Source organism: Lissotriton vulgaris, chromosome 3_1 (genome assembly GCF_964263255.1).
Source record: "Lissotriton vulgaris chromosome 3_1, aLisVul1.2, whole genome shotgun sequence".
In the NCBI taxonomy this organism is placed as follows: Eukaryota; Metazoa; Chordata; class Amphibia; order Caudata; family Salamandridae; genus Lissotriton; species Lissotriton vulgaris.
In genome coordinates this window covers 906,619,951-906,646,288 of record NC_141689.1, presented here as the reverse complement: position 1 = coordinate 906,646,288, position 26,338 = coordinate 906,619,951, and the positions used below count along the sequence as shown (strand labels likewise).

The following is a 26,338-nucleotide window of genomic DNA, read 5'->3' as shown; positions in this document are numbered from 1 at the left end:
CATTCTTCTATTATGCGCTCAATAACACACAAACCAACATTCCAACCATCATCACATTTATTCAGCAACTACAATCATCATCCTCCAACATTTCCGCAGTCCATGCGTACACATACACAAATGACAAAATCACTACATAATATCCCTTTTCCTTATTCGCACATCAAACGTGACTCGGGCACAAAAATCACTTCAAAACAACACATCCACAGCTCATGTCTCTTTTCTCTTCGGACAGAAAGCAACAACCAAAGACATCACACTCAAATATACATTCAGAAAAATCTGCTAAACCCAGTACTGCACAACACAACATCAAACCACAACAGTTGAATAAATCAACATGACAAACTGATAGATTAATGAAAGCATCGGAATGCTACATCCTGCGCCCACACGCCCTTAAACCGGAACACACATCAAATCAAACATAATGCTGACATACCCCAGTATGCAAAGGCTAAGTATACATCAGAAAACATCCAACGCCAGTACGCTATACTTCCAGTAACATGCAACTGTTGAATTCTCATTTACACACATTGACAACTAGGGCCAGGGCACACAGGAAGAAAGATTAGCCACACAAGGAGATCAGCCCCTTAACACAACACTTGCAAACAAACAAGTCGCAACCAGTCACCAAAGACAAGCGAGTTTTACATTTCCCCAAACACCTAGAACATCTTCACAGTAACCTGAATGTCACAGAATGCCATTTCCAGGAATATAGTACTATGACATCACCACAACAGTGCAAACACTTTTCCATAAATCGTAACATGCTCCTTTTTCTTTATTCAACAGCTCTACTGGCCCTTAAACTCCTATAATATTTATGTCTGCTATCTTTAGGAGTGCTGTTTTCACCATTTCCGTGGTCTCTGAATTTTATGCTGTAATACAACCTGCAAAAGTACATTTATTACTAATATGCAATCTTGTTACATCTAAATACAGCAAGAGTCTGATAATGGGACAATACAAATTAATTCTTCCATTTGTTACTGACCTCTCTAAGTCCTACCTCACTGTCTCTGTAACGAAGACACCACCGCTCAAGAACAACCAAGGCAAGGGCTCACTTAAGTGAACCAAACACAAACGTGAGAGGCAATCTTAGTGTACCAAGCCCATCGACTTGAACACTCCAAGAATGCCCTTCTGACAGTGACTGGTGTGCACCACTCACATGCATTCGCATAGCTCAATGCTAAACGGAGTCAAGGCATACGCATGTCTCAGAGTATTTAGCGACTCACAGGGTGTCAGGCAGAGGCCACCACCAGGGTCCAGCCCAGGTGCCACAGGTCAGCTGGATCTTCCCAGGAAAAGTCCTCTTGCAGCTTGTTGTCTCCATGTAGCCACAGAGGTAGGTTAGCCAACGGATCCTTGAGGTCCACTTCTCCTGCGCACAAGGGAGAGCTGGTCCAGTCTGTCACAGCTCCCTTCAGGTAACAGGCAGCAGGTCCAGTCCTCTTCTGAACTTCAGCAGGTCCACAAAGCGTTCTGAATTGGGTGCTTGGAGGTGCCAAATTTATTTCTGGAACCAGCCAGAGGGGTAGGGTGACTGCTGAGCACACCTTAACCATTGGGGCAAAAGTTCCCAAGGCAAATTCTACCCATTTTTACAATAGTTCTTGTTTGCCTTACTGCAAAATGCCACGAGTCAGGGCATTTTGAACATGAGAAAAGTCTTCGGCCACACTCAACTTAAGCTCGGAGACCTGGGGGTGTGATCAAGGAGCATTTGCTGGTAATCCCAATGTCCTTCCACAGCGAACTCATAAATGGAGTTTGGCATCGGCTCTATATCCACAACAAATAGAGACAGAAGACTGGTAGGACAAAAGCAGGTTTCTTCAGTAACCATGTCGTGAATATAAAAGAATTGCCTCTGAATCTTGTGCCTCTCTTTCAAGTATGCTCACAGGTTACATACGGCTCAACAGACCTTTTAAACAGGATTCGACACTGTAAGGTCAAAAAGGGTGCCCAAAGCCCCCACCCTGTATGTTCTGTGGAGTTCGGAGGAGTCATCTCTGCCAAATCAGGTCAGCCTGCTGTTTACTTCTGGGAGGCATTTCACACAAATTCAAGGCTGAGCACAGGCTGAAAGCTTCATAGGCTTATCTTAACCAGATGTCTGTTAGCCCAGGCAGAGAAAAGGTAACTTTCTAAAAAAGCTACTTTTACTAGTTATTTATTAGAAATCTGACCACCATTTCATTGCATTTTTTTATAACTATTAAAAAGAGTTACATTATTTTACTAGCTGGTCCCATTCCAGAGATACAGTAATAGTATTTTTATTTTTACTGTGGTTTTTTATATAGGACAGCAAGGCTTGCCACAGTGAAAGTCGTTTTTAGGGAACTGTCACTGTGGGGAGATGGTAATATTAATTTTCTACATGGTCCACTTTTAAAGGCCATGAACGCTTTTTTGTGGGCTACAAGGCTTCCATAAGATGGACTTACTAATATTTAGAAAGAAGGTATTTACCCATGAAACAGGATTTATTTTGACAGGTCGCAGTGCAGATTTTGCACTTTTACAGTGAGGATACAGTGGTAGGCCCGAAGCCATGTTTGCACTGCCACTATAGTGGATGGCAGAAGACGTGCTGCAGTCCACTAGCGGCTTTTAACTACCAATCCCTCTAGTACATTTTGTACCCATACTAGGATCTCAGACAAGTTAAATATACCAATTAGGAGTATGCTAATTCGACCATGTTTAAAGGGTGAGCATAGGCACTTTACTTCTGGAAAGTAGAGGTAAAGTGCACAGAATTCTAAAGCCAGCACAGATAAAGGTTCCAGCAAAAGGTGAAACATCTAATGGCCATGCAGAAAAGGCAGGTGTACTACACACATTATTCACTTAAAAGACTGTGGTGCCGAACGTTTTCTACACTCTGGTCCAGCCTTCAGTTTTTCCTCTGCTCTCTCCGCCATCTTCCATCAGAACAGTTTGCAGCTCAAGACTCCAAGGACAAACTAGCATTAGCAGAGCCAATAGGTTGGGCACCTTGACCCATTGGCTTTTCCAATGGTTTTCAGCCTTGCTCTACAGCATGCCTACTGCTATACAGCATGTCTAAAAAAGATTTTTTTAAAAGACAGGCAGTAGTGTCATTTTGTAGAGATGCACACCACACAAGTGCACTCCTACAAAATGATGTATGGGGCCAGAAGCAACACGGAAGCAGGGGTAGGTGAGGAGAAGTAGTGGGCGAAAGAGAAGGTCATGGGTGGTGGAAGCAACACTTAGAGCAGGAATGGGTTGGAGAAGCAATGGGTGAGAGCAATGTGCAGTGGGTGGTGGAGATGCTCACAGGAGAGAAAGCAACAGGGGAGTAGTACACGAGGGGAGTAGTACACGAGGCGAGCACAACATGAAGTTGGTGTGGAGAAACTTATGGGTGACAGACAGGAACACTGATTGTTGGGGGAGGGAAGTACATGAGAGACACAGCTGGAAAGCACTTATGGAGTGCTAAGCCAAAAGAAAAAAAGTAGTGCTTGAAAAGCAAGCAGAGGAAGCATAGATGAAAACAAATCAAGGTGGTAAGAGGGTAAAGGCTATGCTCCATGGGTGAGGGAAACGCAAGGCTGACAAGAAGCAGTAAATGAGTGACAGGAAAACAGACCAATGGTAAGCAATGGGCGGGCTGTGCACACATGTATGTTCTTGGTACACCCACAATACGACTTTCAACAGACCGGGAACACACGGTCTAGTAGGTTCGACCTAAAAAGGAGGTACATCAGCGAGAGATCACCAGAGCTGTTAGGTCCTATACTCTGGAACAAGCGGTCACTGCAACTCTGCAACTTAGAATGACTAATTCAAATATTGCATTTAAAAGGATGTTGAGAACGATATTGTTTTATCAACAAATCATTTTTAAAGCTCCATAACCCATAAAGGCACCTACGTAGTGGCACAAATCCAGGAAATAGAGAAAAAGAAGTGCAACTATAGGGCTATTCACAAAAGGGTGGGAGGGAGCACACTGCTTGGCATACCAGCACAAAATTCACCCAGACACACTTTAGTTGTAAGTGTTTAGTATTCACCACTGTTGGTGCAGCCAGTGCTGTGCATCTCTAGACAAGTGGTTCGGGATATTTGTCCTTCTTCAGGAGTAAATGACACTTTAAATGTAGGATTGCAGGCAATGCTCCTTACAGTCTTCTCAGGTGTCTGTACAAATTCCAACGCGCAGGTGCATCCCAGAGTTTGTCAGCTTAACTCAATAAGGAGCCAATCAATGACTTCAAGGCTAATCTGGATTCTCAGAGGTAGTCAAATTCCCTCGGCTCATCTGGCAATTCTTTCCAAAGTTTACTTGCTCTAGGGGAAAAGCTATGCCCTCAATAGTGATTCTGTGATTGTTGACCTTTCATCCTTAGCAGCTTTTATTCCTCAGCATCAAGGAACCCTTCTGGTATCGGAGATGAAACTAAATAAAAACAAACACCAGCTACACATATCATTCAGAAAATACATAAAGAAATTGTAGTACGGATTCTGTAAAATGAACAAGTGCTAAGCACACCTAGCAGGCGTGAGCTAGTGCACAGCAGCCAAGACGTAGAACTGTGATCCCTTTAGGGTGTTAGAAAGAAGGATAGTCATTACGTTTAGGGCTTTCTGTAACAAACAGCATGAGCTAGCAAATGCAGGGAAAGCATATTTGTAGTGCCAAGGTAATACTAAATGAAGTAAAGAAGTGAAGCTCGATGTGGGTGACGCCGAAGAGTAAAGTTAGTCGTTTCAGGAGAAAACTGACTTCTCATATTATCTCAAGTTTAATATTCTAAAGTTTAATATTCTTAGGTTCATAATCTTGTGCCGCAATACCCACTACTGTTTCAGTGTCAAATAATACCAAAACCCATTTCAAAATTAAAGGGTGTATTACGATGATCAACACAGATGTTAAAATCTTATGTAAGCTCCTGGCCTCTCGATTAGCGCCACACATGACTCACTTGGTCCATGAGGATCAGTGTGGATTCATACCGGGACGAAACACAGCTATGAATCTGCAGTGGCTGAATCACATTCTGCATGCGATGGGGGATTGGGAGGAACAGATGGTGTTGGTGTCCATTGACCTCGCCAAGGCGCTTGACACAGTGGACTGGGGATACCTTTTTGAGGTCTTGCACACTGTGGGGCTGGGTCCCAAATTTTGTCACTGGATTCACATTCTGTATACAGCTCCTTGTGCTAGAGTTAAACTTGGGGGCGCGAGGTTCGAAGAGTGGCAACTAGGAAAGGGTACATGCCAGGGATGCCCCCTCTTGCCTTTATTGTTCGCTCTGGCCATAGAGCCCTTAGTGCTCCGGGTCAGGACTAAAATGGAAAGGTGGAGAATTAGAATGGGTGACATGACCCATATTGTTTCCCTATATGCGGATGATGCCCGGTTTTATTTGCCAGCTCCCCGGGACGCCCTGCCAGAATTGCTAGACCGCGTGCCTGCACCCGTGCACGTGACCATCAGACTCCATGTTTGGCCACCCCGGCCGGCCGGCCGCCTTCTTTCCTTTCGGCAGCCCCTGGCCACTCCTGGCGACAGCTAAGCGTGCGCGTCCGGCGCGCCCAGATCCGCCCAGGGGGTGAACGACTCACCAAGTACCCGAAACCAAGACTTCCATCACACCTCCGGCCCCCTTCCGAGGAACTGGTTCCCCTCACACCTCTGAACTATCCCTGGGGCCTGGTTTCGATTGCACCTTGGGCCTCCTAGTGAGCTAGCTCCAGGCCCTGATGGGCGTCTGGGATTCCCTGGACACATGGTCCAAAGCATCAAAGAACCAACCGCCCAGACAATCAGGCGCCTGGCCCTCGGACCTCCGGCCTCCTGCCTCTGAGGGTCCGGACATCAAAGAGCTCCAGTACTATAAGACAGCCTGCCGTCCATCTAGTCGGCAGTTGTATCTTGGACAAGAAAGCCCTGCTGATCTGATCGCGGCTGACCTTGAGGAGAACAGACTCTGACCCACTGAGCCCTGCTGACGTCGTCGCGGCTCCCTCTCGAAGCGCAAGACCTGAACCATCGGAGCCCTGCTGACGCTGTCGCGGCTCCCTCACGAAGTACAAGACCTGAACCATCGGAGCCCTGCTGACGCTGTCGCGGCTCCCTCTCGAAGCCCAAGACCTGAACCAGCGGAGCCCCGCTGTCGCGGCTCCCTCTCGAAGCACAAGACCTGAACCATCGGAGCCCTGCTGTCGCGGCTCCACCTGCCTACGAGTACAACGGAGTACCTCTGACCAAGCCCTGCTGACCTCGTCGCGGCTTGACGCTACCCTCACGATCATCTTGAACTAAGAAGTGAGTAGGACAGCAAGTCCCATCGCCAGCCCCCGTACCCCCCAGTTTGAGGATTGAGAACTGTGCGCAGGGTGCGTGGCGTGCCAGCTGGCATCCTAAGACTGTCCTGCTTCCCCGATCCCTCGTTACGAGACCTTCGCGATCCCTCGATCGCTGTGTATTGCCCCCTACTTTTAATCTTGATAAAGTCTTTCTTGATAAAGAATCACGGTGTGGTGTCCGTTCATAAGTGTGGTGTGTCGACAGTGTGTACGATCAGTCCTCCCCAGTGGGGACTCCCCCTCGTTAAGACTCGGCAGTAATTGTGGGAGAGGAGGTTCCAGGCGGTTAGGAGAGTCCTTTTGACCCCTGGGGTCACCGCCTTCCAACATTGGTGGCAGCAACGCGATACGAACCTACGTCTGAAGATCGTACCACTGACACACTACCTGAACCCACGCGCAGCAAGCGCACAAGAAAAGAAGAGCAACAAGGACGACTACAGAATCTGGTGTAAAGACAACCTTCGACAAGGACCTCCTGGAAGACTACACACATAGAGAGCTGAAGCAGTTCTGCAAAGAACTGAGTATCCCGAGTACCGGACTAAGTACTAAGGAAGATTTCCAGAAAGCGCTAACCGCTTGGGTAGAGTCCGGAGCACCCCTCCCCCTGACCGAAGACGACGAGGGAGGGAGGCCACAGACCGAACCCGGTACACCGGCCGGTGAGAGAATCCAGCAACCGACCCGGAGCCCAGCAACCGGGAGAGAGCGGTCATCGGAGGAGATGGCCGATCGAGAACATGACTGAAGCCATGAGCTCGAACTGGCGCGCCTCAAATTGGAGGGCAAACTCAAACTCGCAGAAAAGAAGTTGGCGGTGGAGCAGATGCGGCTCCAGGGAGAGCTAGAGGAGAAGAAGCTCCAGAGGGAGCATGAAGGACGGAAACTTCAGCTCAAGCGCAGCCTCAAAGAACTCGAATTGAATGCCAGAAAAGAAGCAACCGGATCACCGGGACTTGGGGAACAAGTGGTCCCCAAAGAAACGAAGGTGCATATCCCCAAGGACGTTGTAAAGGAATTTTACAAAGGGGACGACATCCAGCAGTGGTTCAAAGCATACGAGGTGGCCATGTCCGCTCACCGGATCCCCGAGAAGGACTGGGGGGCCGGCCTGTGGAGCCGCTTCCTCAGCGAGGGGAGAGACACCCTGCTGGACCTACCGACGGCACACATGAACGCCTACCCCCACATGAAAGACGCTCTCCTCTTTCGCTACGGCCTCACGCCGGAAATGTATCGCCAGCGGTTTAGGGAGTGCAAAAAGATTCCTGGCACCACCTGGGTAGACTATGTGAACTACTACACCCGGGCCCTAGACGGGTGGATCAAGGGCAGCAATGTGACCACCTTCGAAGGCCTAGTCGACCTAGTGGCTTACGAGCACCTGTCCGTTAATTGCTTTGTGGAACTAAGACAGCATCTCCTGGACAGCAAGCTCGCCAACCCACGGAAACTGGCTGTGGAAGCCGATCGATGGGTGGCCACCCGGGTCCAGAGGGGGCCCGGGGGAGACCCCCCGCGGAACGACCAAGGATCTTCCCGCCAGCGAGGTGGGGGAGGTCGGGGCAAGCAGCAAGGTTCCCAGTCAGGGCCCCAGCGTAGTCCCCCCAGAAACCAGGCCCCCCGCACTCCTCCCGTGACGAGAGCCGCCCCGAGTGCAGGACCCCCGGGGCTCCGCCCCAACTCCACGTGCTTCAAGTGTCAGCAACCCGGGCACTATGCCGGTGACCCACGATGTCCCATGACCCCGAAATCCACTCCCACTGGCCCCTCCACTAGACAGATATCCTCAGTGGCCTTAGAAGAAAACGAGATAGAAGAACAGGGGGAGTGGGAGCCCGCAGCCATGGTCTTAGCCTCCCTGGGGATTGGCGAAATGATCCCAGGAGATTACCTGCCCGACAACACAGAAAAGTACCGCCAAACAGTGAAGGTTAAGGGGAGCAGCATAGGAGCCCTTCGAGACACAGGAGCCAGCATCACGTCTGTTAGGTACACGCTAGTCCCTGAGTCCATGATCATCCCCCACACCTCCTGCAGGGTGATAGCAGCCGATAATTCCGTCCGCACCTGTAGGATAGCACAGGTCCCGTTTGAGTGGGAGGGAGTCTCGGGCGATCTGCGGGTAGCGGTCCGCACGGACATGCCTGTAGACTGCCTCCTGGGGAATGACTTAGAGAGTTCCCAGTGGAAAGAGGTAGAGAGAAAGACCCATTTAGCAATGTTAGGACTGCCCCAATAGGCCTGTGTGAGCACCCGGGCCATGACCGCCAGAATGTCCAACCCCGGGAACGAAGAGCCCGAGTTCCCCAGTTCTGCCCCTGATGTCCCGAGGGTGACGAGCACCCCACGGTCCTCGACCAGCCCCCCATCGAAGAAAACGCATCCGACGAAGGTCCCCTTGGACCCGCTGTCGAACCAGTCCCGACCCTAGCCGATCTCCCCGAGTTGGCCCAGTGGCGCCAAGAGGGAGGACCGTCCCGAGAGATGTTCTGCCAAGAGCAGACCTCCTGCCCTGCCCTAGAGGGGCTCCGGCGACAGGCCGCAGCCCAGGCCGCTGGAGACCAGTCCGGCTCCCATTACCTTTACTGGGAAAACGGCCTACTGTACAGTGAACAGAAGACCGCTGAACTAGGGTCAGCCCGCGTGCTGGTGGTACCCCTACATTTCCACGGACTCCTCCTCAACCTGGCCCACGATGTGCCCCTGGCAGGACATCTGGGCCAAGATAAGACCTTCCAACGACTAGTGACCCATTTCTACTGGCCCCAAATGCGGGCCGATGTGGAACACCACTGTAAGTCCTGCCCCACGTGTCAGGCTAGCGGCAAAAGCGGAGGCAAGCGTAAGGCTTCCCTCCAGCCCTTTCCCGTTGTCAGTACCCCCTTTGAGAGGGTGGGAATCGACATCGTCGGACCTCTGGACCCCCGGACCTCCTTAGGCCACCGGTTCATTCCGGTTCTGGTCGATCACGCCACCCGATACCCCGAAGCCATCCCCCTCCGGACCGTGACGGCCCCGGTCGTGGGCCGGGCCCTCATGGGGATCTTCTCCCGGGTGGGATTCCCCCGGGAAGTGGTAAGCGACTGAGGCACAAACTTTATCTCCCGGTACATGAAGTCCCTCTGGCAACAGTGTGGGGTGTCATACCGGTTCACCCCCCCCTACCATCCTCAGGGTAATGGCCTGGTTGAGCGGTTCAACCGCACCCTGAAAGGGATGATCATGGTGTAGGAAGGTGGATACCCGACTATGGTTGCCCCCAACTTTTTGCCTGGTGTTTTGCTGGTTTTCCGACTTAGTTGACCTGGGACCCTGCTATTCAGGGCCCCAGGCCTACTGCTCTCTCTGTAAAATGGATTCCATGTACCTTAGGTACATATCTAATTGGTACTGGGCCACCTTATCAGACCCTGTAACTCAGGGCATAGGTGTACCCAGGGCCTACCAGGGGCTGCAGCATGTATTAGGCCACCCCTGGCTGGCCATCTAAATCTGACACAACTGCCTGCACGACAGCTGGGGCAAGGTGGTGTACTCACCCTTTGCTTTAGATATAGTATACCTATATCTAACCCTAAAATGGACACCCGTATTCCTATCAGTCACTCCTATGGCAGGCCTTGACAATCCTGAAGGCAGAGTGCTTGGAATCGTGTGAGATGGTGCTCTGGCATGAGCTGAGCCCGTTTGCAGCTTGCGGAACCAAGGCCTAATAGCTGTTCCATGATAACGCGTACCATATACTCTTAAGTGCATTATAATCCTCGGGGTTATATGCTAACTCTGGTATCGCTTTATCAAAACATGTCGAGTAAGGTGTCATACGAATTGGAATACTAACCCCTCGCCAATTCTGGCGACGGGGTTAGCATTCCACCCTTCTAGAGGGACACGACATGTATGCAACTGTGAACCCCCGTTAAAGTTAACTCAAGCCTCAGCATCACAAAATGGATGCTGCCACAACAGACACAAGTCTGACCTCCTGCTGCTGGGAGTCCTTCCAGCGAGGGAGGCTTGGACAAAGGGTTTCCTGTCGGGGCGGTGCTAGCACCATCCCAGACAGGGTTTTGTGTATCCTGGGTAGGCAGGGCTTTAGAGGAAGGTGACTGCAAGTGGCACCCCGGTGCTCACTATGCATAGGCCGGCTAGAACCAGTTCCAGGGGCACACCAGCCCCTGACCTGGGGAAAGTCCGGCATGGGAGAGGGGTGTAACCACTCCCTTCCTGGTCCCACCCATGGGCAGGACCTAGTCGCGTGCCAGCCCCTTTTACTAGTATAAAGATAGGAGCGGGCCCCCTTCCAAATTAGATCATCTTTGAATCCTGAAACTACTTTCTGCGAAAGGAACTCAAGACTTCTTCTCAAGATTCTACCTACATCGTCAGCTCAGCTGAGATCCGTGGGTTTGACGAGACCTCGAGGGACCGGCCATCTTCAGAACTGCACGACGCTTATCCAGCACGACCGCCGAGGGATCCTCGAGTGAGTGCTTTGGGGTTCGAGAAGCCCTGACCCTGAGCAGCTCCAGCACCGAAGTCCAGCCCCCCAGCATCCACCAGATCTGCGTGGGGCCCTTCTGCTCTTTGCTGCTCACCGCGTTATCCGGCTACTTGCCTGCTGGCTTGTGGCCCTCTTGAAAACGCTCCTCGACGACACCACCGCTGGTCTGGTTGCTCCAGACTGGCCCTTGCTCCCCTCCAACAGAGGAGCACCCCGGACCCTCCTGGTCCACTCCAACTGGTATATGCCAGCGGGTTGTTGGGAGGGTTTTACAGAGGGCACCCTTTCACAGGGACCTCCCGATTTGGATACTGGGCCCCTTCATAGACATGGGGCGATGCATGTCCTTTCAATCTTGGAGGGAGGTTGGGTGTGAGGTTCTTGCCTACCTTTTTCCCAACGAGACCTTCATCACATACGAGCAGGCGGAACAGAACTTTGGCCTTGGACGGGGCCAATTGCTACACTACCGGGGAATCCAGGATGCGGTGAAAATAGCTGGCCCCAGTACCCGGATATTCCACCACTGACTCACACTTTGAATTTCCTTCTCTCATGCGGTACAGGCCGCAAATTGATTACTCTCTTGTACAAGGCTAGAAATAGGATTCCACCCCTCCGGTACCGCCATCTCAGGCCGCATTGGAGAAGGATCTCGCTACCCAGCTGGAGGAGAAACAATGGGCTCGCATAGGCTCCCTCACATGCACAGTTTCATGCAACGCCAGGTTTAAGTTGACGCACTTCAACCTCCTACACCGCACTTATTTAACCCCGGTATCCCTGAAACACATCTCTGGTGATAGGGAAGATAAATGCCCTAGAAGTGCAGAGGAGAAAGCAGACGTTTTGCACTTGGCATGAGATTGTCCAATGGTCAGACAGTTTGGGTGGAGGTGATGCGAAGGCTTGTTGCAGCCACAGGCCTTCGAATGACACCAGAACCCTTGCATTGTTTGCTTGCACTAGTCTGGAAGCCCGAGAAAGAGAAACTCCCCTACAAGCTTCTACAATTAATGCTCGTGCTTACTAGGCGCAGGGTAGCTATAACTTGGATGGGGCAGAGGGCCCCAGAAGTCCCCTTCTGGCTCAAAGAGGTCGGTGAATGGTCCCTGGCCAAAGAGGCCCACATGAAGCTCACCCGCAGGGACGAGAAGTTGCAAGATGACATGCTAGCTTGGCGAGACGTGTACCTGTGGGTTGGCGGAGGGGGAACCCTCCTCGCAGGATACCTCCGGCAAAGGGGAGAGTGGATTAGGTATAGCCGGTAGGTCTAGCCCTGGTTGGGAACGAGAGTCTCGACCCCAGTAATGTCCGCATTGGAACTCCGTGCCATGTTCAATTCCTTCCTCACTGTAAGAGTTACTTACCTCCGGTAACGATGTATCTGGTCGAGACAATTCTAGCCGCAGATTCCTTCCCGTAGAATTATCCCCAGGCGTGAGACTGGATCCAGAAAACTTTTTTGCCACAGCATCCCTGCGCTCCGGGGGACGGCATCATCAACTACGCCCAAGCGTCGTCCGCGTACGTGACATCATCGAGGTCACATAAGTCCCACCCCAGTGCATCTACGTCCGTTTTCTTCTGAGATTTTTTCTGCGCCACAATGCAGAGCCAGCAGAGAAACTGTGGAAGCATGGGAACAGTGTGCGAAAAGGAAAAAAGATAAAGGGATGGTGATGAACCCCATAAGGAGCAGCGTCAACACAGCAGTAACCAAAGGCAGGGAAAGGAGTAAGAACAGAGCACAGCCCTGAGCAGCCACCCTGCCAGTCATGAAAACAGTACCCCCCTTGAGACAAGGAACACATGCCAGAGGTCATGACAACATTTAGCAGGACTACAACCCCAACCAAGACCCAGGAAAGGAAACCAGTTCCAAGACAAACCGGGAACGACAGACCTCCAAGGCAACCCCAACACAGAGCGCGACACACACCAACCCCACCACCCCCCCCAAGGGAGTCAGGGCAGGGCCAAAATGCCAAAGCCCAGAGGGTAGCATAGGAAACAAGACCTTCAGAAACAAGAGGGAGGGAAAGGGCGGACAAAGGAAGGCCAGCCTCAATCCTGGAGCAACCAGAGCAGAGGAGCCCAGTAGTGCCTATAGATCTAACCTCAACAGTGTCAAAGAAGAGGAAGGAACAAAAAGCAAGTCAAGAGCGAAAGAATGCACGCATTCACCAAGCCATCCGCCGGGAGGCGGGTGCAGAAGGGCAAGCCAAAAGGTCCTCGCAGAACGGGGAGGAAGGGCGGGCTTGAAGGAATCTGCGGCTAGAATCGTCTCTACCAGGTTTATCGTCATTGAGGTAAGTAACTCGTACATCTGATAGAGACTACTAGCCGCAGATTCCTTCCCATAGAATAGATACCCTACCGATACCATGGGGATGGAGGGCCTGCGGAAGGACCCCACCAGCCTGGACATTACAGAGAGGCCCACAGGGGACTAGTCCAAGGAACAGGGTGAAGAGTCCCAGGCAGGAGGGGGGCGAAAGGGGGGGATGGACGCCACAAGCAGAACACCACCGACCCCAAAAGTGATGTAGGAAGGAGAAAGGATGTGAAAAAGCCCGTTCACTCACAACAGAGGAAGCAAGGGCAGGGAGACCGAAGCACCCCACGTCCCTACAAGGCAACAGAGCTTCTATAAAATGCCAGGACAAGGAAGAAGAAAGCCTAGAGGGCCCAAGGAAACGAGGGAAAAGAAGGCTAGCCCACCATAGACGGAAGGTAACAGACTAGCAGCAGTAATAAACATCCAGAAGCAGGAAGAACAGCCCGGAGCCCAGGAAGATCAGGCAGGCAAAGTCTGGCAAAGGGAGAAACACAGAATCATCCCAGCCTCCAGGACAGGAGCAGGAAAGAGAGGACACACTACTACGAGGTGTCCGCGCACACAACCCAAAGAAGCATCAGCAACATACAATCTCTAAGGAGAGCAGGGGCCCGAAGGCGACCAGAACTCCCAAGCAAAGAGTAGGCTACATAACAGCTACCACTACCCCATATGGGCTAAGTTAACTCCCAAGACATGGGAACACTCTTTGGAAGAAATATCCGCAGTACAGTGGAAAACGAAAGAACCACGGGGGAAAAAGAAAAACCAGCGGAAGGCTCATCAATCAGCCCAAGAGGAAAACAGAAGGCCTAATCTCAGGGCCAAGTCTATGCAGAAAACTCTAGCAAAACACACAGTCAACAAAGGGCTGTCCAGCAGCCAACAACGCCACAGTCCCAGCAAGGAGGACTCAAGTGGCCATAAAACGCACCACAGCAATGGCAAGCGGCCCAGAAGAAGGTCCAGACCTGATCAACTCAGCAGTCACTGAGTAGGGGGAAGGAGTAGGAGGAGGACGACTGAGCCCTGCCAAGAACCTTTGGATGGCGGACTATGCCGGGGCATGAAATAACAGGGTGCCATTGAATGGAAGATCAATCAGCCGCTCCCTAACATTTTCAGGGAACACACCATCCCGAAGCCAAGCATGGCGGCAGAGGGTGACTGAGAAAGCCATGGCCCGGCCTAGTACCTCCGAGATGTCCAGAGCAGAGCGAAGAATAAACGCAGCTTGCTCCAGGCCATCCAGCGCATGGTGCCGTAAGTCCACCTAAACAGTCTCTTGTGACACGGCGGATCCCAAGGACTCAGCCGAGTACCACAAACAAGAGGTGGCCCTAGCTAACACACATAAGGTGTTAAGGGTCCGCAGGGCAGCACTGGTCAAGGCGCCCCCAAGAGTCCAGCCAGCGGGCCTCCCGGGACTGTGGGGCAACATGGAGGGAAAAGCAGTCTGCAAAAGTGGACTGGAGGCAGAGGGGTGGCGGGAAAGACACGCCGGGTCACGCGGCGCCGGAGGGTGCAGAAGGTTTTGAGGCACCGGATCCCCTGAGGCGGGGCACCTCCAAGCCCCCTCCAGGGAAGACAGGAGCGAACCCTCAAAGGGAAGCAATCGCTCCCTCCCACCAGAGCCCAGGTGGAGAACCTCCAAAACATGGTCCGCCTGGAAATGAGCAACCAAGTCACCCATGTGCAGAATACCCACAGCCTTGAAACTGTGTGAGCTAAGGCCGAGCCCCGCCTCCGTAGGGCCCTGCGGTGGAGAAAGCAGCTCCTCTGTGGGCGACGGTTGTAAACTAAGGCGGCCGACCCCGATACTGAGCGGGACGGGCAAGGACCAGACATGGAAGTTAGAAGGAACCGAAGAGTGGGGGACCTGCTGCTCCTCCGGCGAACACCTTGGCCTCGGGTAAGGAGGGGAGCCACCCTTTCATGACGCTGGTGAAAAAACCACCAGGCCGGTGGCCTGTCTCCGGGGGGAATGACACCAGTAGGCACCCAACCTCCAGAGAAGAGGGAGCGTCCGAAGACGAATCCTTGACTAGACGCCTGTCTGGCGTCATAGAGTCCGCCGCTCGAGGCACGACATCACCACCATCCGTCGCCGAAGGAGACGCCGGATAGGGCTCGTCTAAGTCACACTGGAACGACGTTGACTCTACCTCCGATGAGACAGCCACCTGCGTGGAGAAACGAGAGGGACCAGGGGAGTGACACGAAGCCCTCTGTCAGCCTCAGCCCAGAATGTGATGGAGGTGGTCCCCCAAACCATGCGGTGCCGCCAGTTCAACCTCCGACTCGCCCTCCGACGAGGCAGCCGCCCGCGCGGAGGGACGCAAGGGGCTCGGAGGAGGACGAGGAGTCCCCGTCCAGCATCGACCCAGAGCGAAGGTTAAGGAGGGTCCACCGACCCCTGTGGCGCCGCCCGGTCCATTAGGTGCCGGTACCGTGTCAGCATCAGCTGAGCCGTGGACAAGGCTGCCGCCTATCCAGAGGGCGGAGCGGGCTCGGGGATGAGACCCAAGCCCTGGCAACCTCCCACAACTCCAGCGGGATTTTGCATCGAGGCAGGAGCGCCGTGGACTGGAGGGACCCCAGAAGGGCCGTACCCAAACAGCACCACATCCACCAAGCCTGGAGCCTAGCCAGTCAGCGCCGGAGCCGGCACCGCGGAGGGCCCAGCGCAATGCAAGGGATCCGCCGACGCCCCAGGAGGGGAAGGAGGAGGAGACGCATGCGGTGGCCTGCAAAGCCTCCATCTGGACTCTACGCCGTTTCACCGGGAAACGTTGGGTAGGAGGACGACACGCGGGGCTGCATCACCCGCGGAGAGCCCGCGCCCCCGGCAGGCCGAAGCCCAGCCCCTGGGGACAAGCTACCACACTTACCCACCGAGGAGCGACGCTCTTGCGACATTGGAGAGGGATGAAGACGCCGACGACGGCCGCCTCTGAAAACAGTCTGCCGAGGCTGATCGAGAGGATGAAGCCAACCTTGAAAGATGCGCCAAGAGCAGTTTCATCCGGCGCTCCCGCCGAGACTTCGGCTTCAGCTGTTGTCACGCCTCACAATCGGTAGTGCCGTGGTCTTCCCCTAAACACCTCATTCAAATGAGGTGAGGGTCCGTCACCGACATAAGACGCCCACACAACGTGCAAGTCTTGAAGTCCGAAGGCATTTGCACACTGTTCCACCAAAATATATCACAAATGAGACAGAGACCGGATCCGCGTTGCAAACGGAAAAGGAAAAAACGGACGTTGGTGCACCAGGGTGGGACTTATGTGACCTCGCTGACGTCACGTACGCGGACGACACTTGGGTGGAGTTGCGTGATGCCGTCCCCTGGCGCGCAGGGATGTTGTGCCAAAAAGTTTTCCGGATCCAGTCTCACGCCTGGGGTCAATTCCACGGGAAGGAATCTGCGGCTAGTAGTCTCTATCAGATATATTACTACAAATTATTTTTCTCTCCTCATTGTACCTTTCCCTCCCAGCTGCTGCCTTTTGTCCTACATGACACTCAACAATATGCCTACATATACCGATTTGATTTGTTTTTATTTGTAAAATGTAAACTGAAAAATAAAGTTTGAAAAATGTTTTAATCAATGGGTGTACATTTATTGTAGACCAACAACTGGAAAACTGCCTGAGCAAAGAAAACGGTAAGTCATATTTGTGTGTATGAGAGAAATCCAATCACATCATCAGATTTGTAGAGCGCACAGCTATAGTGTCCCAGCACTACTAGGATTGCTGAATTATCAGTGCGGATATGCTGTTACTTAAATGCTCTTTCGAATGATGGGTCTTGCCAGAGAGGATGACCCATTAATTGGACTTATTTATTAATTTCCCCAAAACACAAAACTACAGATGAGCATTAAATTGAAAAAAATCATACTCTTCTTAAAAACACCCTACCTCGGATAGCCAGAAGTAGAACGATGTAACCAGGTCAGTGACTTCTGGGAGAGAGAAACCTCCTGAGAGCGGTTTTAAAAATAATCAAAACGAAATAAACTACATTTCTTCAAACATTGTATTCTAGACAAAGTAATAAATGACATTTTGGAAAGCAGGTCATCCAATTAAATGCCTGTAAGGAGTCGTCTTTTTGGAAGCTTAGCATTTTAAATGTCCAGAAAACATTTCAGTAAATGACTTGTTGGGACGGAAATGACTACTGTATGGGGATTGTATAGCTGCCTTGGGTCACCCAACTGCGTGCGATATCTGGTGTTTTGACTTTTTGTGGACCAGCTCGCCCTTCATCCAGCGTGCACAGCCTGTGCCTGTCCTTGGATTCTGAGGTCCAGAGTGTGATTCCGAAACCTTGGAGAGCACACCAAACATGCCCTCTCCTCTAGCTGATATGGGATACCAGCCCTTGTTCCGGGTTGTCTACATTAAGTGGTGATGGCAGCATACCATTCTTATGATATGTCACGAAGCAGACTTTGCTCCCTCAATTCAAAAGAAGGGTGACCCCCACTGGCCTCACTCATGTAATTCCCTGGTGATCTTTTAGCAGGAGATTGCCGAGTAGCCCTTGCATTTGGATTATTTGTGGCAGAATGCAAGGGAGTCAACAATTCCTGTTCTATAGAGAGAGAAGCTTCTGTCCCATTTGTCTCTTCCAGAGTGCTACTTAAGGTAGGCTGATGATAGCCAGGTGCAGAGGTTTGACGTGCCATTGTGCTCATGTTGTGGTTACTCCTGCCCATAGCCTGCATCATCACTACATGCTGTGTGAGCAATTACCTTTCACAAAGACGCTCTGTGCTGCAGAAAAAGTATGATATATGAAAAGGATCTTCAGGTGGCACAGCCTGAAGCACAACCACATGACAACACATGAAGGTACTTGGCCAGGAGAGAGACAGATTAGTAGAAGGTACATAGTATGCAATGTGGGGCACTGGTACATCCATGGAAAAACGAAATAATTGTTGTATGCTAAATGTATCATATGGAAGAGGAGGGATTGCTATCTTGCAGTGGTAAATCGAGAAGTCTGCACCAATAATTGTGTATCGGGGAATATGCGACATTGTTGTTCTGGTTATGTCCACCCGGATTGCTTTGCCACAACTTTGAAAACAGTTGCACCACTAAACTCTACACAGTGTTACCATTAACCTCATAGCTGCTATTAAACATTCCTCCTCAGTGCTGCGCTGTCCATTGGAACTAGTGCTGAATGGACGTCCAATGGTCGTGCGCAGCACTGGGGAGGTAGTGCTGCCGTCGGCCAATGCACCGAGGCAGCACTTAAGGGGTTAAAGAGGACTGATTCCAACTTTTTCAAAGAAATTGGTGTCATTTAGCCACTATGCTGTGCTGACTGCTACCATCTAGGTCCTGATGATGACCGGGTTATAAATTGTGTGTTGTCGAAACGTCTACTTTTACTAGTGGATTGATGTTGATTATATACTTTTTACCAAATGAACTCTAGTTTTGAGTCTTGTATTTATAATTTTCCTTAACTTCAGTTTCTAGACTGTCTATATTGCTAGTATATATCGTAAATAAGCACCTCTGCACTTTATTCATATATTTCACTTTGCACGGTTCCGTTTTTTGCAGCACCTACAACATTAATGTTCTACTAAGATTTTGCTATATTGATTCATAATATGATTAATAAATTGTATTTACATACTGTACCAATATTAATTAGTATACGGTTCTCACTGGCCTAGGCAGGATAGCCCTTCTCTCTCCAAGTGGAGCAGGAACCAAACAGATTGAGTCAACGTAATCAGTGCCGTGCAGGTGCTCCCAACACGATTCAGCAACTATTTGTTCCCCCACCTCCCACTCCCCATCCCTGCTGCTCCCTCAATACCCAACTGTATTCTTGTTTTAGTTTGGCGTTTGCAGCACCCTCCCCCATTGCTTACTCTTCACTTGCACTTCTGTTGCTCATCTAAGCTTCTCAGTCCCTAAAGAAAAAGCTTTAATTTTTGTGGAGGGCCAGTCAGCTGCCATTTGCTTCCATGCTGCTCCACAGTCCAAAAAACATTTTCGCCTGCCTTTGTTGTCCCTCGGCACCCGCCATCCCCCACTCCCTGTTGCTTCATTCTCACCATCCAATGCTTCCCCACATTCACAGTCCTTTAAATTTGCTATTGGGCTGATCCACACGGCAAAAATAATCACTTTTGCAACAATAAAATTATTTCTTATGTCTAGGATCAACGACAGTACATGAAAAGAAATGTAAAATAGTGTCATTTCTTAGGTGGTTGCATGCACAGTGACGAATATCCACCCATGCCACCAGCAATAATGGAGTCATTGTGCCTTTCTTCTTTTTTTTCTCTGCAAAAAGCTTTGACAAAGCCAGTAGGTCATCAAGGCGAGACCCTTTGGCTTTTCCAATTCTCTTTCAATAACAGCTATAAATTAAGCAACCCTCTTTTTTCGCATTCAGCTTCAGGTCAGGGCCATATTATGGGATATATAATTAACAGCCTTTATTGCCCACAGATCTGAGCAATCACATTTATTCTTTATCCACAAGCCAAGCATTCCGTGGATTCCACATCTCTGTGCTACTCCTCTCTCATTCGGTCCCCAGTATTTAAAACGAAATAACAGAAGGCAAATCACATTTTATTCCATTCAACCAGCCATCTTGTTAGGTTGAACCTACACAGCGTACGTTCTCTCTGTGAGACTATTGTTTACATACAGTGAAATTACAGCTTGCGCGATAGCTAATCATTCGTTAGCTTCAGCGTTGCTCTCACTTGCTTCGCTCCAGTTGGTCATGCATGAGGGAGTCATGTCCTCTTCTTGTGTTTGGTCCTCCCCTGCTCCCCTGGAGGAGAGACCAAGTACTTGTATCTATCTACTTCTCCCATTTTTAGAGCAACTTTTTTGGTTTGTGTTCAAGCACTCCATATGAATGCTTGTGTTTTCAGTCCATCTCCCATATCCCCATCCATGTAGCTTCTATTTCCTCTCACCCATTCCCCTTCTATGTCGCTTTTTTCCCCTCCCAACCCCGGGCCCTGAACTCTGTCATAGCACTCTACATCACTGAACTCTGCTCTGCACTGTACACCACTCTGCTCTTCTCTGAACCACTCTACTCAACGCCACTCTACTCTACTCAGCCCCACTCTTCTCTAGAGCACTCTAAGCTGCTGCAGTCTAAGCTATTCTACTTTGCACCACTGCACTTTACACCACTCTACGCCACTTCACTCAATGCCACTCTACGCCACTGTATCCTACGCCACTGCACCCTACACACCTCCACGCCACTTCACCCAACTCAGTGCTGCTTTACCCTACGCCATGCCACTCTACTCTATGCCAAGCCACATTATGCCAATTGCCCTATGCCACTCCACTGTACACCAATCCAAGACGCTATACAACATGGCTAAAAGCCATTAGTAAAACCAATATGCCTCTCATAGGGGGAAACATTGGTTTTGCCAGTGCTTGTTTTTAAGTTTAGGCCTCATATAGAAATGGTATTCTTGGAAGGTAGGTATTCGTTCCAATCATTTCAGCGGCACACTACAGATGGATGTTTCGAGCGTATTGTACTGTATTTATTTTTAGTAACTTAAAATAATCTTACCCTATGCAAAGTGACAGTGTATTGTTCCCATATGAGTTCTTCCATGCCCATAACCTGTTTTAGAAATGGAGAGAAAAACATCCATTAGTAAAAACAAATGTGATATGCTACAGTGCCTATGAAAACAATGCCTCCTAAATGTCACAAACAGATTGCAAGGGGAGACGGGGAGCAAGATCAAAATTAAATCTCATTCTTTAATTTACGGACATACAAATATGACTTTTCCCATCTGTGCATGGAAACACCACATTAACATGTTTCCAAGTAACAGCAAGTGTGTAATTAAGTTTAGCAGGAAGTGCAAATTTTACACGTGGCAAGGTTGTGTCAATACCATGCTTGGGACCAAACACTCAAATATAGCAAGGCAGACAGTGAACAGGGACATGCCAGGAGTTACCTATTTTTTTTTTAAACAAATGTTATTCGTCAAGTTGCACATAAATTGCAGAGCTCTGCACCCCAGAGAAGCCTGCATAATCAAACTATACAGATATGATGACTGACTTTTTCCAATAACGTCCAAACGTAAAGAAGCAACACTAAAAATAATACTCCAACTCCCACCCACCCCCCTGATCGCACAAGACCCACATACTCATGTCCACAGCCTGTAAATCTGGCAGGGTGGCCTCCGCCCCCCACCCCGCCCCTCCCCACCCCGACCCCAACGTCGGAATACAAGGAAAAGCTTTGGATTGGATCATCTCGTTCCTCGCCGGTAGAACCCAGAGAGTCCGCCTCCCCCCTTTCAAATCAGAGGCCACCAAAGTCATCTGTGGTCTACCACAAGGATCTTCACTCAGCCCCACCCTCTTCAACGTATACATGAGTCCCCTCGCATCCATCGCGCGCCAACACAACCTCAACATCAACATCATCGCCTACGCAGATGACACCCAGCTGATCCTCTCCCTTACCAAAGACCCAAACACCGCCAAAACCAATCTACACGAAGGAATGAAAGAAGTAGCCGAATGGATGAAGAACAGCCGTTTAAAACTAAACTCGGACAAAACGGAAGTCCTCATCTTAGGATCATACCCCTCTGCTTGGGACGACTCATGGTGGCCACCGGCCCTGGGCACAGCACCCATACCTACAGATCACGCATGTAACCTGGGCTTCATCCTAGACTCCTCCCTCTCGATGACCAGACAAATCAACGCCGTCTCATCTTCATGCTTTAACATCCTACGCACGCTCAAAAAAATCTTCCGCTGGATCTCCACTGAAACAAGAAAGACAGTCACCCACGCACTGGTCACCAGCCGACTGGATTATGGAAATACCCTTTACGCCGGAACCACAGCCAAACTACAGAAAAAACTCCAACGCATCCAAAACGCCTCAGCCAGACTCATACTGGACATCCCCCGTCATGCTCACATTTCCGGTCACCTGAAGGACCTCCACTGGCTCCCCGTCAACAAGAGAATAACGTTCCGTCTCCTCACCCACGCACGCACACAAGGCCCTCTATGACCTAGGACCCGAATGCCTCAACACACGACTTGTGAATATATAGCTATAACCGGTCACTATGTATATTTGTGAATATATAGCTAGAACACTGTAAACGCCCACACCTTTTCATCGAGTTGTTACCCACAAATCCGCACGTAGGCATACTTCAAGTTCTGCACTTGTAGATTACACCTATTCTAGACTGCATCCGGGTCGTGTGTGCATAGTTAGCTCACGAATGTTCACATCATTTGGTTAAAGAGATGAATGGTTGCAAAGTAAACCCCCAATCTTTGCTTTTCGACATACCATTCCTCCTCTCGTCCTTGGTATAGTCTCTGGTGGATTACAATCATTCAAGGAACGCAATAAAAAGTCAAATGTCCAGCAAGGAGTGCATGGTTAGTCATAACAGGACAGACTGAACATACTTCCAGATGAAGAAAAATTCGATGCCACTTCGTGCTGTACTTTTCAAGGATCTCATACTATCTCTTTGAGGTTTCTCAATGTTTTAATTAAAAAATGTAGTTTGCCTCCTTGGCATTTGATATATGACAGAAAAGTGGGACTGGCAGGGTAAGATGAAGGCCACACCCAAGCACGGTTGCATAACAAAAGCTGAGGTGCAATCTTTCCTAACTAGGCCAGCCATGATGACTTTTCTTAAAAACTTTGTCGCTGTAAACTAGAACTGGAAAAGCTAATTGATCTAGGTTTAATGTGCTAACCAGGCAAGCCCATTAAAGCCAGACCAGAAATAAAAGGCAGAATTAAATTATTGAAGTCGCTCCAGTTGTAAAGTAGTTCCTCATGCCGTTCAACACAAACACTAGAGAGGAGGCAGAAGGATACACTCAAACTGCCCACAGCACTAAGTGAGAGATTAATACACCCCTGGGATGAACCAAGAGATGATTTCCGAAGTCACAAGCACATGGATGGGAGAGGCAGGCCCAAAGCCTCCTCAATTTCTGATGTAAATAGGTCTGCTTGAAAGCTGTGCTTTTAAAATGCGAGCCTAAAATTCTACTGGTGAACCGTGTAGCTCCTACCAACCCTATACACACACAAACTCATTGATTTGGACCACCCACTGCCACACCCTCAGTAACATTGGGCTAAAAAAATCTGGGGAGTTTGTGGGGATAATTGCTATAGATAGAAGACTGGTATAAAAAGGTAAACAGCACACAGGGACACACATCCTGAGAGGGGGTGGCAGATACCTACAGAGAAAGTAAAAGGAGTCTGGGTGAGCTACACTAAAAAGTTGAAAGAATTACACTGCACCTGCTTTGCTTGGGTGCTCAGTCAGGCTCATGTGGCTGCTGTCAGGTACATAAATAAACAGTTAGAATCTACTCCTTGGAATTGAGGGTGTCTCCTCCGCAGTGGGGAACACCTTTATGTTTTTAGGTCCCCTCACACACCAACAGGTCCCTTGGTGTCATGCTTCATCATCGGGGTCATCGTACCCCTCTACGGGGTACGGCGTGCTGCGACCTACGAAGACACGGGAGCACTTGTTAACACTATGTGTGGTGTTGGTGAGGGGTTTATTTAAATAAGTAAGAGTGTATTGTGGGGTTTGGGAAATAGTGAAAGTTAAAAAGAACCTGGCTCGTGGGGTGACAAAAAATTATTTAATAAGCCCCCGGGCTGGTGCGGTTAAAAAAAAAAAAGAGGATGGGAGGTCTCTATGCTGACAATGTGCGTTACCTCCTTTTTGTGTGCGTCGACATGTTTGGGTGCCAGAAGCACCTTCTTCAGGACAGGGTGCACAAATCCCCACCTTACTCACGTTTCTCTAACTGATACTAGAAATTTCTAATAAAAGTGAGGAAAAATCATTACAGTGCAGGTTATATACCTAGCAAGAAAAGTACGTTGTCTATTGATCACTAACTAACTAGCACGATTTCTACGAGGAAATACCTCCCGATCGATCCCTTCATGGCTCCGGTGATAAGGGATCGATCGGGAGATATTTCCTCGTAGAAATCGTGCTAGTTAGCACACCAGATCCTGACGTACTGGCTCATGAGGTTTATCTACAACTCCAAAACAGTTGATCAATAGACGACGTTCTTTTCTTGCTAGGTACATAACCTGCACTGTAATGATTTTTCCTCACTTTTATTAGAAATTTCTAGTATCAGTTAGAGAAACGTGAGTAAGGTGGGGATTTGTGCACCCCGTCCTGAAGAAGGTGCTTCTGGCACCGAAACATGTCGATGCACACAAAAAGGAGGTAACGCACATTGTCAGCGTAGAGACCTCCCATCCTCTTTTTTAACAGCACCAGCCCAGGGGCTTATTGAATAATTTTTAGTCACCCCACGAGCCAGGTTCTTTTTAACTTTCACTATTTCCCAAACCCCACAATACACTCACACTTATTTAAATAAACCCCTCACCAACACCACACATAGTCTTAACAAGTGCTCCCGCGTCTTCGTAGGTCGTAGCACTCCGTACCCCGTAGAGGGGTACGATGCCCCCGATGATGAAGCATGAAACCAAAGGGGCCTGTTGGTGTGTGAGGGGACCTAAAAACATAAAGGTGTTCCCCACTGCGGAGGAGACACCCTCAATTCCAAGGAGTGGATTCTAACTGTTTATTTATGTATGCCCAGGGAGAATGAATCCATTCTGATCTCTCTCTCTCTCCCCCCTTTGTTTGTTAATTGCTGTCAGGTACAGACTGCTTGTGCTTGGGTAGACATCTTCTATCTACAGCAACGATGGAGGTAGCTCTTCAGGGATTGAAGAGCAGTAAGCAGCCACAGAAACTCTGACCAGAGGCGGATCCTGGAGAGTTCTCTGCCCCGGTCAGCTCTAACAGAAGGGAAATGTAAGGAGCCTTTCGGCCACCACCACAGGCACAGAAGGGATCCTTGTGTGTATTATAAAAGAGTGGAGTCTTCATTAAATGCTGCAAATTCTGCATTCAGCTTAGGAACAACGTGGAACAATTCTAGGTTACAACAGGTTATACGTGTAGGCAATATTAGACTGTCATTAAGGCAACGCCGGCACTAGGGGTGTTACATTAGGACTACAAGCAACACGGGTGACTCCTCTGCCAAACACAACATCAGATGACACACGTCTATGCTGGACATGTGCAATGCTAATTCTCTTGGGTATAACTTTTCAGCTACAGATTGCCACCAGAGATCAATAATGCCCATGGTGGTAGGTACCAGTTTCGGAGTGAGAGAATATAGGTGGGGGAATTAAAGAAGTAGATACCAAAAAAGTGGCCCATGTTTGCAAATTGGTGCAGTTTTGATCTTGTTAAGACACACTGCTTAAGTGTTTTGCAAGGTATGGAGGACTGCATGGATGTGATCTTGCCACAGGCAATGTTTGTTTCAAAAGGATTAAAATCAACAGTAAAATCCGGCCCAGCAGATCATTATACTGGCCCACAAACAGCCAAAATACGTCCCACAGACTGAACTGTCAGACAAGCAGTCAGGCACCCCATGATTGCCCTGTAAAGCAATCTGATCCCGGTAGGTACATGGACACCTTATTCCTGACCTCCAATTTCAGCTACAGTTAACCTGGTCGTACAGTCTCATGCATTTTCGCAGAGAGTACAGGGAACAGCATCTCCTGAGAACCTTACCACCTGCGCACAGTGGCATTTTCTGGACAAACACTAGCAGGGAATATTGTACTTCCTCCCATGGCCCGTCTTATCTTTTGTCTCAATCTTCATGACTCTTACCAGCACCCTTCATGTGAATTCTACTGTTTAAACGGGTTGCTGCTAATGATGCAGAAATGCTCTAACACTTGAGACACAATTCAACACATAAAGCTGTTGGCATTCATTCTCCTTTTGATATTACCAAGGCAAACGTGCAGAGCAAACCAACCGCTATTGCACCGGACTTAATTTAACTACATAAGAAGTTATGCCCACTTGGTATTTATTTTACAGCTCCTACAAGATATTTTACTATTGGTATGTTATACTGTAGGACTGTCACAGCTAA

General features: G+C 49.6%; 1 protein-coding gene across 4 annotated transcripts in view; it reads right to left on the bottom strand.

The window, feature by feature from the left end:
- The window catches only part of LOC147727191 (tight junction protein 2-like), a 240,240-nt gene that overhangs the window by 143,783 nt on the left and 70,119 nt on the right, over nt 1-26,338 (bottom strand). For all 4 annotated transcript variants that reach the window (XM_086961236.1, XM_086961237.1, XM_086961238.1 and 1 more), the window contains exon 2: nt 20,856-20,909. In XM_086961236.1, the coding sequence (XP_086817362.1) occupies nt 20,856-20,909 (54 nt within the window). The remainder of the gene's footprint in view (nt 1-20,855; nt 20,910-26,338) is intronic.